The sequence below is a fragment of the Rousettus aegyptiacus genome, unplaced genomic scaffold (genome assembly GCF_014176215.1).
Source record: "Rousettus aegyptiacus isolate mRouAeg1 unplaced genomic scaffold, mRouAeg1.p scaffold_m13_p_1, whole genome shotgun sequence".
Taxonomy (NCBI): domain Eukaryota; kingdom Metazoa; phylum Chordata; class Mammalia; order Chiroptera; family Pteropodidae; genus Rousettus; species Rousettus aegyptiacus.
Window position 1 is genome coordinate 89,947,504 of NW_023416284.1, and position 12,632 is coordinate 89,960,135.

The 12,632-nt window shown below is 45.1% G+C and overlaps 1 protein-coding gene and 1 pseudogene across 1 annotated transcript; one reads left to right on the forward strand and one right to left on the reverse strand.

Annotated features, from left to right (window-relative positions):
* The first annotated feature begins 5,169 nt into the window (after positions 1 to 5,169).
* On the forward strand, positions 5,170 to 5,287 carry LOC118605492 (annotated as a pseudogene).
* A 1,617-nt stretch (positions 5,288 to 6,904) lies between these two features.
* Positions 6,905 to 8,637, reverse strand: LOC107506523 (MHC class I polypeptide-related sequence A-like; the record flags this gene model as incomplete). Its single annotated transcript, XM_036234858.1, is given in 5 exon segments — positions 6,905 to 7,062; positions 7,065 to 7,199; positions 7,377 to 7,468; positions 8,331 to 8,487; positions 8,490 to 8,637. Coding segments are annotated over 5 exon segments (690 nt in total), but the record flags the coding sequence as incomplete, so codon positions are not given.
* Between the last annotated feature and the right edge of the window lie 3,995 nt (positions 8,638 to 12,632).

Consider the following 12,632-nt stretch of genomic DNA (forward strand, 5'->3'; position numbering starts at 1 on the left):
TCTTCCTTCTGCCTGACCAGGGAGGAAATGAGCTAAGTGTTCCCCTATATCAAGATTTAAAGGCCAGAACTAAGAGATCACTTAAAATAGGGGGACAACAAATGTAGGGCAAAGATAACTGGCCACCCCTCTAATTATCCAATGCTACGGTCCCGCCACTTGGGCCCAAGATGGGAGCTGGGGTTACCAGACACCTCTATACATGCTTAACCAGACCATTAGATTACAAGCAGTTCTTGAGATCATAACCAATGAGACAGCAACTGCTTTAGATCTTCCAGCCATGCAACAATCTCAGATGTGGTCAGCTATCCCCCAAAATAGCCTAGCCTGAGATTATCTATTAGCAGAAGGAGGAGGAATGTGCGGAAAGTTTAATCAGACTGATTGTTGCCTCAAAATAGATGACAATGGAAAAGCCATGGCTGCCATAGAGCTACTAATATTAGGAAAATAGTTCATGTGTCATCCAAAGTTGGAAAGGATGGGACCCTAGTAACCTCTTTGGAGGCTGCTTCTCCACTTTTCATGGCTTTAAGACCTTAGCTGGAACAGTACTCCTCCTCCTCAGGGCCTGCCTCCTCCTCCCATACTGGTTGGCTCTTGTTATCTGGTCATCCACCTCCCTCAGAGGCTATAGTAGAAAGAAAAACTGCAGCAAAAGTCCTCATGCTATGCAGGCACCAGCCTCTAAACCAAACATTAGAAAATAAAAGATGATGCTCTCTGACCCAGTGCTGAGTCCAAGCATCAAAGCAGGGAATGTGGCAGCCTGACCCTGCCTGAACATTTTCTGCTCAAACAAGTTTGTTCCTGACTGCCCCTGCCCCCACCCCTCATAAGGACTTTCTGGCTAACATCAGTTTTCTCATAGCTTGCCAACAAATCAATGTTCTTCCTTATATCTGTAGCTGTGTAAGAATGACAAGACTGTATAAAACTGCCCATTATGTTACAATTGGGGATCAGCCTTTGGATAAGAATCCACTGAGCCAGTGCTGGCATCAATAACCGCTGCTTCCTCCTTATACCCTCAGTGTCAGGTCTCTCCATTGGAGAATCCCACAACACCCAGGAATCAGGACAGAAAGCAGAGAAGTGGGGACAGCAGAGAAACAACAGTTGGTTTTTATCAGCTGCAGTTGCAAAACTGAGGCTGAGCCGTGCTCCCATCCTCCAACCCAGAGGGCCCCTCCCTGCATATCCTCCAAGATAGAACACTGCAGAGCCCCAGCAGTATCTGAGCAAACACAACCGAAACTGTCGCTAACACTCACACAGACTGAGACTGTGAGTGGCGAGCATGATTGAATATCTATAAGAAAAATAAAGGCATTATTAAGACTTTATATAAAGCAAGGATCAAGAGGCTTAGATACCACGTACCGAAAACCAAATGAAAAGTGCCTTTTTTGAAACAGGCTAAAGAGAGACCTTTCTGTAATGAATCTTTTTTTCTGGAAAAAAAGCAGAATACATTTCCATTAATGCACAGGTGGAGAAATAGTCCATTAAAAACCATGAACTATCAAGATGACGAGGCATCTCAGAAAGAAAGAGAAAAATCTCCAGAAAATAAGCTTATAGACATAGAAATAGGCAACTAAATGACAGAGAATTCAGGATGACACTTCTGAAAAAACTCAGTGAGATCCAAAATGATTCACATCAACAATTTCAGGGATTTGAAAAAACAGCTAGATGAGCAGAATGAGTTCTGTAGCAAGGAGATTGAAACCCTCAAAAAGAACTAAATAGAACTTCTGGAGATAAAGAACACACTGCAGGAGTTAAAAAATGAAATAGCAAGCTTGGGGAATAGAGTTGACCAAATGGAGGAAAGGATCAGTGATATCGAAGACAGGAATCTAGAAATAATCAGAAGGAATAAGAGAGACACTGAAGAATGAAAAATAATGAAAGAGAAACACAAGAACTAGTTGATAACATCAGAAGAGGAAACAAGAATAATGGGCATTCTCGAAGGGGATGAAAAGGAGTAGGGATTAGAAAGCATTTTAAGACAAATACTTGACAAAAATTTCCCAAATCTAAGGAATTAGCTGGAGCTTGGAATTCAAGAAGTCAACAGAACACCCAATTATCTCAGTCTCAAAAGGCCTTCATCAAGACACATTGTATTAAAATTATCAAAAATCAACAACAAAGATAGAATTCTCAGGGCAGCCAGGAAAAAGAAAACGATAACCTATGAAGGAAAACCCATTATATTATCGTCAGACTTCTCAGCACAAACCTTACGAGCCGGAAAGAAATGGAATCAAGTATTCAAACTATTAAATGAAAGGAAATACCAGCCAAGAATAATATATCCAGCAAAGGCCAACCTTACATATGAAGGAGAAATAAAGAACTTTCAGACATAAAAAATTGAGGGAATTCACAACTATGAGGCCACTACAGGAAATACTGAGATACTGAAAGGTGTCAGCTCAACCTAAAATAAAATGAGATAAAAAAAATAATAATTAGGAGTAAGGTGACTAGCAGGCAGATAGAAGCAGAGGAGTACAACCCTTATTAAGAACAGGGCATTATAAGCTTAAACAATAAGAAGAGACTTGCTATAGCAAGATAGTAATGAACTTTCAGCATACATAGGGACAAACTGAGACAACAATAACAGAAGAGGGGAGGATCCACAGATCCAGTTTCACAAAGAGGAATGGTGATCAAGTATGCGCAGAAGAAAATGGACAAATGTACATATATAACAACTATCCATTACATATTTGTAATGGTAACCACATACCAAGGATTCAAACTGAAGTATAGAACATAAAACAAGAAGGATCAGAAGGAAAACTCAGAAAATCCAACCAAAATTAAAAACAGAAAACAAAAAAACACACATACAGAAACTCAAGGACAAGAAAGTAATGGAAACACCGAGCTACCAGAAAGCAAAAGATAAAATCGCTGTAAGAAGACCTCATATTTCAATAATCACCCAACATGTAAATGGACTGAACTCATCAATAAAAAAGCACAGAGCTTCGAATTGGATCAAAAAACAAAACCCAGCCATATTCTGCCGCTAGGACACACACCTCAGCTCCAAAGACAAGTATAGACTCAAAGTAAATGACATTCCAAGCAAATGGCATTCAGAGAAAAGCAGGTATAGCGGTGCTTATAGCAGACAAAATACACTTCAAAATAAAAAAGGTAAAAAAGATACTGAGGGACACTTCATAATGATAAGGGGAATCATGCACCAAGAAGACGTAACACTTATTAATATCTATGCTTCCAATTAGGAAGCTCCAAAATACATAAAGAAATGACTAATAGAACTAAAGAGAGAAACAGACCAAAACACTATCATAGTAGGGGACCTAAATACTCCACTGTTCAATATGGACAGATCATCCAAACAGAACATCAATAAAGAAATAACATCCTTAGCTGACACATTAGACCAACTGGACATAATTGACACATTTGGAGTCTTTCATCCCAAAACAGCTACTTAAACATTCTTCTCTAGTGCACATGAAAGATTCTCAAGGACTGACCACATACTGGGAAACTGAGATAGCCCCAACAAATATAAGAGGGTTGAAATCATACCAACCATATTTCTGATCATAATGCTTTGAAATTAGACATGAACTGCAAAAAGAAATCAGAAAGAACCACAAATACAGAGAAATTAAACAACATGCTACTGATGAATAACTAGGTCAGAAAAGAAATCAAAAGAGAGATCAAGAGGTACATAGAAACAAATGATATTGATAGTACAACATATCAAAACTTTTGGGACACGGCAAAAGCGGTCATGGGAGGAAAGTTCATATCATTACAGGCCTACCTCCAAACACAAAATGAGCCCAAATAAACAACCTAACTCTTCATCTTAAAAAACTAGAAAAGGAAAAACAAATGAAGCCTAAAGTCAGCAGAAGGGAAGAAATCAAAATTAGAGTAGAAATAAAATTGAAAACACACACATGCACATGCACAAAGAGAAAAAATAAATGCAACAAAGCGCTGGTCCTTTGAGAAAGTTAATAAAACTGACAAATCCCTGGCTAGACTCACTAAAGAAAAAAGAGAAAGGACAAAAATAAACAGAATCAGTGATGAAAGAGGAGAAATTACGACAGACACCACAGAAATACAAAGGATCATGCAAGAATACTATGAAAAAGTAGATAACACCAAATTTAATAACCTAAAACACATGGACCTGTACTTAGAAAAATATGACCTTCCGAGATTGAATTAAGAACTGGAAAATCTAAATAGACTGATCAGCAGTATGGAAATTGAAACAATCAACAAAAATCTACCAAAGAGTAAAAGTCCAGGACCATATGGCTTCACCAGTGAATTCTACCAAACATTCAAAGAAGATTTCATACCCGTTCTCCTCAAACTCTTCCAAAAAATCGAAGAGGTAATACTTCCCAACTCAATTTATGAGGCCAATATCACTGTGATACCAAAACTTATTAAAGATCACACAAAAAAAGAAAACTATAGACCAATATTTGTCATGAACACAGATGAAAAACTCCTAAATAATACACTAGTGAACTGAATACAGCAACATATTAAAAAGATTATACACTATGATCAAGTGGGCTTCATCTCAGAGGCACAGGGATGGTTCGACATATGCAAATAGATTAATGGGATACGCCACATCAACAAACTTAAAAAAGAATCATATGATATATCAATAGATGCAGAAAATGCCTTTGACAAGATACAGCACCCATTAGTGATCAAAACACTTAACAAAATTAGTATAAAAGGAAAATACCTTAACATAATAAAGACTATAAATGACAAACACTCAGCTAACATTATACTTAATGGTGGAAAAATTAAAAGCCTTCCCTCCAAGATTAGGAAGAAGACAAGGCTGTCCACTATCACTACTGTTATTCAATAAAACATTGGAGGTCCGAGCAGATAAGAGAAAGATATAAAAGTCATCCAAATAGGAAATAAAGAAGTCGAATGGTCATTATTTGCAGATGACATGATTGTCTATATAGAAAACCCTAAAGACTCCACAAGAACACTACTAGAAACAATAAGCAAATACAGTAAATTTTTTGGATACAAAATCAATGTTCAAAAATCCATAGCATTCCTGTACTCTAATAATAAAGTGTCAGAAAAAGCAGTGGAGTCTATGGCCATGCCACCTGAACAAGCCTGATCTCGTCTGATCTCAGAAGCTAAGCAGGATTGGGCCTGGTTAGTACTTGGATGGGAGACAACCTATAAAGACCAGGTGGTATAGGTGTAAAACGTAAAAAATAAGGGATTGTAATCTGACAAGGTCCTTGCAATCTGTGAGGTTGACCAAGGGTTGCTTTGCCTAAAGAAAAAAAGAAAGGAAGAAAGAAAAAAGAAAAGAAAAAGAACAGAAGAAAAAGTGGAAAAATAATTCATTTTGCAATTTCAACAAAAAGAATACCTAGGAATAAATCTAACAAAACAGGTGAAGGACCTATATAATGATAACTATAAGACCCTATTAAAAGAAATCAAAGAAGATACAAAGAAATAGAAAGGTATTCCTTGTACTGGGATTGGAAGAATCAACATAGTTAAAAGAACTTTGTCACCTAAAGCTTTATACAGATTTAATGCAATCCCCATCAAAATCTCATTGGCATTTTTAAAGAAATGGAACAAAAAATCATCTGATTTGTACAAAAGCACAAAAGACCCCGAATTGCCAAAGCCATCCTGAGAAAAAAGGATGAGGCTGGAGCCATCATTCTGCTCAACTTCAAATTATAATCCAAAGCAACAATAATCAAAACAGCATGGTATTGGCAGGAAGACAGTCACATAACAGTGGAACAGAATTGAGAGTCCAGAAGTAGACCCATGTTTATATGGGCAAATGTTTTTTTGACAAAAAAAGCCAATACATGCAATGGAGAAGGGAAAGCCTGTTCAATAAATCGTGTGGGGAAACTGGAAAACCACCTGCAAAAGAATGAAACTAAACTGTTGTCTATCACCACACACCAAAATTAACTCGAAATGGATTAAGGACCTAAATGTAAGACCAGAAACCATAAATTGCATAGAAGAAAACATAGGAACTAAACTCAAGGACCTTGGACTTAAACAGGATTTTATGAATTTGACCTCAAAGGCAAGGGATGTAAAAGCTAGAATAAGTGAATGGGACTACATCAAACTAAAAAGCTTCTGCTCAGCAAAAGAAACCATCAACAAGCTAAAGAAACAACCATGCAAATGGGAAAATATATTTGCAAGCAACACCTCCAATAAGGGCCTAATATCCAAAATATACAAAGAATTCATACGACTTAATAACGACGAAAAATAAACGGTCCAATCAAAAAATGACCAGAGGACCTGAACAGACACTTCTCCCTAGAGGACAAACAAATGGCCAACAAATATGAGAAAAGATGCTCAACATTGCTATCTATTAGAGAAATGCAAACCAAAACCACAATGAAATATCATCTCACACCTGTTAGAATGGTTATAATCAACAGGACAATTAATAACTAATGTTGGCAAGAATGTGGAGAAAAAGGAATCCTCATACATTACTGGTGGGACTGCAAATTGATACAGCCACTATGGAAAACAGTTTGGAGGTTCCTCAACAAACTAAGCATTGATCTACCATATGATCCAGCAATCCCTCCACTGGGTATTTACCCCAAAGACTTGAAAACCCATATCTGAAAAGATATTTGCACACCAATGTTCATCGCAGCATTATTCACAGTGGCCAGAACATGGAAGCAATCGAAGTGTCCTGTGATAGATGATTGACTAAAGAAGCTGTGGTACATATAAACAATGGAATATTACTCAGCCATAAGAAGAGATGAAATACTGCCATTTCTGACAACATGGATGGACCTCAAAACACCCCAGGCTCACAAGAGGGCACAGTGTGTGCACTGTGACTCCAAAATTGTTCCACATAGCACTTGAACCTCTGCTCCTCTCCTTGAGGAAGCCTTATGGACCAAGTCTGGTAGGTCCCACTCCCATTCAGCAGGACACTTCAGAATACTAGGAGTCTTGGCTCAAGGATTCCTCATCCTGAAGCCAGGCCAGTGAGATGTGCCAAGGAGAAAAGCCGAAAGGCCAGCACATCAGGGTGACCATGCCCTCCAAGGCCTGGCTATGGGTTACCTTCACTGCTGGGGTCCCTGGGGAAAAAAGGACAGAGTCAGTAAGGCTTGGGGCCAAGCCCTGCTCCCTCTAAGGGAGACTTAGAGAATGGGCTGCTCCTCCCACCATTCCAACTCTGGCTGACCCCTCACTGACACCCTGAGACCCAGGTCCTTTAGACTGGCAGGAGGATGGTCCCCAGATCAAGGCCTCACTCTCTTGGATCCATGTGCTGTTGCTGAGGAGGGGAATGTGAGGGGTGCGCTCCTGGGCCATGGGGACCAGAGAACTCTCTGATACGGGCAGGCTGGGAGCCAGAGAGGCTGGACCCCAGTTTGAGGGCTTCTACTCCCACCTCATACCCACCTTCCCTGGTTCAGTGTTCTGTAGGAGGGCCCACTGCTTCCCTGCATTATTGCCACTGGAACAGTTCAGCCCCCTACCTACCTGTCTGTCTGTATCCAAGGGCTTAACAGGACAGACCAATCACAACAGAACATGCTAATGGAACATACATGCATCCCACAGTCCAGGGAGGGTTTCCTCTTGCCGAGAGGGGAGGGAAGCTCTAGGGGTCTGCAGGAGAGGAAGGCCCCTGCCCCAGGGCCATACCTGTACTCTCCTTGAAGCCCATCCAGGATTCCCTGTATATCCGCGCTCTTCCACAAAGGCCTCCCTGCACATGGGCCCAGGAATCCCTGCTGTCAAAGCCATCTGTGTCCCAGGACTTCTCAGTTCCCAGAGCCCAGGTCTGAGCAAAGGACTGGAGCACTCTCCATCCACAGGCCTTCCGGTGATAGGAGATGGAATGCTCCCCACATAGCCAAATGCCTGAAGCCCCTGGAGCTGTTGTCCTGCTAGTTCTCATGGCTCAAATCTCCTGGAGGGAATGCAAGCCTGCTGCCCCACCAGCAGAGGCTTCCCCAGTCCCTGTGTCCCTCTGCCTTCCCTGCCTAAGTAAGAAACTGCAGCCAGAGGGGCCCCTCCCTGATCCCCTCCATCTTGCTGTGCTGGCTGAGTATGGGTCACCTCTGTGCTGAGATCCACAGACACCCCCATTCCTCACCCCCACCCCCAGCCAGGTCCAGTGGAAAGAAACAGGCCCTGTTCTCTACTCCAAACTTTGCTAGAAAAGCCTCACATCACTCTTGTCCCCTTCCTACTCTCACCTCCTTTCTGGACCTATAGGGCCATGATTTCCTCCAGTTATTCTGAAGTCCTTCCCATTCTCTGCCAAGTCCTTGATATCTGTGTCCCACATGTTAGCTCCCAGGACTGCATCTTTCCACCACTCATGGGACTCTTCCCTGCCTTCCTCATGGTCACATGCAGGAAGGGCTGACCATCCAAGAGTTCCTCAGCCAAAAATCTGGATTGCACAGATCCATCTTGGGTCACCACCGTGAGGTTATCACGAAGACTCTGGGATCCTAGGCAAGGAGGAAACCACAGATGAAACTGAGTCCTGGAAATAACTGCACGTCACACATTTTAACAGAGTTTTGCTGTAACTCTCGAAAGGAGAGCTTCTCGAAGTCTTGAGGATGCAGAAATTGCACACATACCAAAAGACAAGAATGAAGATTTCCAATGCAGGAAAAATAGAAAAAGGGAAAGGAAGGAGAGGGGAATTGAGGGATGGAAGAAGGGAGAATGGAGATGGGCAAACATGGAGGACAGGTGCCAGGACACAGGCTCCCTAAGGGTACAGGTAGGTGGTCCAGGGGAGAGGCTGGCCTGCAGGGGGCAAGGGAGAGGCAAGATGGCCATGGAGAAGGGGAGGTCTTGCCAGAGGGGAGAGAGGGGAAGTAAGGTAAGATGGGAGGGATCTGTGGTCAGATCAGCTGTGGTGCAAAGGTGGGTTAGGGTGAGAGGGAGAGCAGGGAAGGCTCATCATGGACAAGGCGGGGACAAGGAGGGTGTGGCAGTGAGGCCAGGGTCAGGAGGGGCTGCTTTGTGGCCCTACGGGAGTTTAGCCTGGGGAGGCGAAGGGGTGGGCCTGGGCCCAGAGTGGAAGAGGCATGGGGCAGGTACTGGTGAAGAGGTAGATGGACCTGCCAGTTCCCCTGGGGAGAGATGGGTGGTGAGAGTCACAAGGAATCAGTGCAGTGTGACTAAGAGTGGCTTATAGTTAGAAAGGAGGGGGATGGCAAGAGAAAATAGAACCTAGAGCCCAGGACAGGTAAGCAAGATGCACAGCCTGGGGAAGGACCCACATGATGGGAATGGTGTAAGGTGGTGGTTGGGGAAGAGCATCATACCCCCACAGAGTTAGGGTTAGACAGACATCCAGCACAGGAGGGGAGGTGCTGGGGGAAAGCCAGCTGTAGGAAAGGCCAGAGCTGACCAAGTGGCATAAATAGGGATTTTAGATACATGGTGTGGGGTGCGAGAGCCCACTGGGTCAAGGAACCAATTGGTGGGGGAATCGGCCACAGAACAGTTGGACTAAGAGCAGTTTGCAGGTCTGCAAGGGGTGGTGAGGGCAAAAGAACGAGAGGCAGCAGGTAAGACTAGTTCTGAGGGCTGGGATTGGGGGGCAGGGTGACTTGAGTTGAGGTGCACACAGGAGAGGACAAGTGCTCTGGGTGAGGATGGGTCAAGGTGGGTGGTGATTGCAAGGGCCCCACCGGAGGGGGCTGTGAGATATGAGAACTTGGTGAAGACCCAAGGCAGATGCGTAAGGGGTGGGAGCAGGGCACAGTGCTATGAGGGGAGGGGTGCAGAGGGCCCAAGGAGACAAGGAGTCCAGCACCTGTGGGCTAGAGTGTGGAGGCCTCAAGAGGGTGAGGTTTAGGATGAAGGAGTGAAGAGGGGTGGTGCCCAGTAAAAGGCCCAGGATAAAGGAGGGCCAAAAGCAGGCTCCTGCCCTGGTGGGAGCTGGGAGGACAAGGTGCCAAAACAGAGGCCAGGTCTGCACACAAGGGGCTGTGCGCTGTGCTCAAGGCGCAAGTGTGGTTAGCACCAGGGCTCCCCCTGGGGAGGGTGTGAGGGGAGTGGGGATAGAGGGAAGACTCCCCCCTGGGCAAAAAACACCCCCAGAAAGTGTGGGTTAGTGAAAGTGGGGGAGGTAGGAGCCATGCAGGTAAAGGCTCCTTGTTGGCCAAAGCCCACCAGAGGAGGAGAAGGGACCTAAGGGAAGGAGAAGGGAAGAGGGGAGGACACAGAGGACTTCAGAGAGGAGGGAGCAGCAGGGGGAGGGGAGGGTAAAGCCCTGAGGGGGCACATGACATGGCAGGGGAGGAGGCAGGAGAGAGTCAGTGTGGGAACACAGGCATATTAGGAAATTAGGTACACTGGTGGGGGAGGGGAGGGGTGAGAGGGGAGGAGTTGGGGGAGACCAGAGAAGTCACAGGAAGACTCCTTGGCCTGAAGCCTTCAGGCTCTGACCTCCCTCAGTGCGAGAGCCAGGAGCCTCTGCACTGCCCAACAGAGGAAGTGTGGTTCAGCCCATGGCTCCCCAGGCAGTTGGTGGGCACTAGAAAATGGCTCCTAACTCCAGACTAAGGGCCCTTGATCTCTGCCCACCTGGGAACTCCTTGTTACCCAGGGACTGGGAGGGGTGCAGTGCTGAGAACACACTGCAGGCTCAGTCAGTGTTAGGGGCTGAGAGGGAGCCCCGCACTGGTGGGGAGTGTGGCCTGGGCCTCAGACCTCCAAGGGCCCTTGAATGCCATTCACAGGAGCAACCCAGGAGGCAGCCAGACCCAGGGGCGTCAGAGGGCTGTGATGTTCCAACAGGAAGGGGAAAGCAGGAGAGCAGTGTGCAGCAAGAAGAAAGAGAAAATGACCTGGGGGCGGGGGATCTATGAGAAGAGAACTGAAAATAGATTGGAAAAGTAGCTCCAGTCCCCGCCCCCACTGCCCACATCCGCCACAGACACTGTCACCAGAGCCATGGCATATAGACACTCCCCGAAATCCACCCAGTCCACTGGAAACACCCCACAGCCCATGCTCAGTCAAGGACCCTACTGAACCCCATTCACCAGATAAAAGGGCAGCCTCAGCAAGAGCAGCAGGACTTGTCAGAGCCCCGTGGCCATGACTTTTCCAGTTTCACAGGCAGCAGGGCGGGGCTTCCCTGAGCAGCTGAGAAGAGCCAGCATAAGATTATTACTAAAGCACCAGGCCCAGCCCAACTCACACTCATCTGAGTATGGAGACCTTCCAATCAGAAGCAGAAGGAAGGCCTTGCTGGTTACCTCTGAGAGTCCTCTAAACCCTAAGAGACAAACCAAGAATGCAGGGAGCCCCTGCTGGCTGCCACCCACCCCTTCCCTGTGAGTACAACCCAGTGTGGTGGGGACTGGCTCTGAGCAGCTGAGCATTACTGCCTCAACCTCAGAGGCTCCCAGACCACCACGCCCTCCCCTTCCCGGGCAAAGGAGTCCAGGCTCTGTGACACACTCACCCGGCTGCCTTTCCTGGCTTCTTAGCACTGCCATTTTTGTCCCTTCTGATCTCCTTTTTCCTGCCTCAGGGACTCAAAGTCAGCCCCTCAAACCCTCATTCAATTCCACCGCCGCTACCTAGTCCAGGCTTTCATCTACCTCAGCCTGGAAAGCCCCAAAGTCTTCCTAAACACTGCACTGTCCCCATTATAACCATAATATCCCAACCACTACAGCTGCCCCATCTGTGGAATTTACACATGTGCCCCAACTCCACCAGCAGAGTCCACAGCCGCCACAAACTACTGTCTGTCATCACCCCCATTTCTCTAGTGACACCTCCCAGTAAAATGAACTCTGCTCTCTCCTAACCTGTCCCACTAGGATGCCACTGCTTAAGCCTCTCCCTCCTCTTCCTTCCCACATCTCAGACGTGCACATCCTAAAAGATCATCCCAATTAGACAGGGGTGACAGTGGCCCAACCTTGAGATTATACTAAGAAAAGGGTGAATCATGTGATATCCAAATTATATCTCAACAATAATATTTTTTTCAATAATAACATTAATAATAATGTCATCCTAAAAGCCTCCTTCTGCTGAAAGATGTGCCCAATGCACCTCTCCTGGTCTCTGGAACATCTCGCCTCTGGTCCTCAAACTTGGCTGCTGATATAACCTCCTATCCGAATTCCCAGGCCACGGCCAAAGCTGATTGAATCAGTATCCCTGGAGTTGAACCCAGGCCTTCCTGCCTTTGAAAGCGCCCTCCATGATTCCAATGTGCAAGAGACCTTTAGAATCACTGGTCTACCCCATGGTTTAAACCTCCTTGATGGTACAAATCATGTCTTGACTTGATCACATCTTATTATCTTAAACTACCCCCATTAGACAATGAGCTTCTCCAGCATCAGGAACTGTGTTCATTTCATCTTCGTCTCCCTGAAAATGTTTCCTTAAAGTGGAACCCTGCCCATCATTACTCACCATTTTTCTAAGACTCCTAATCTACACTTTTGCTGTGGATGGAAATGTCATGAATCACAAAGTTTCAACAATCCCTCAGATTTCAC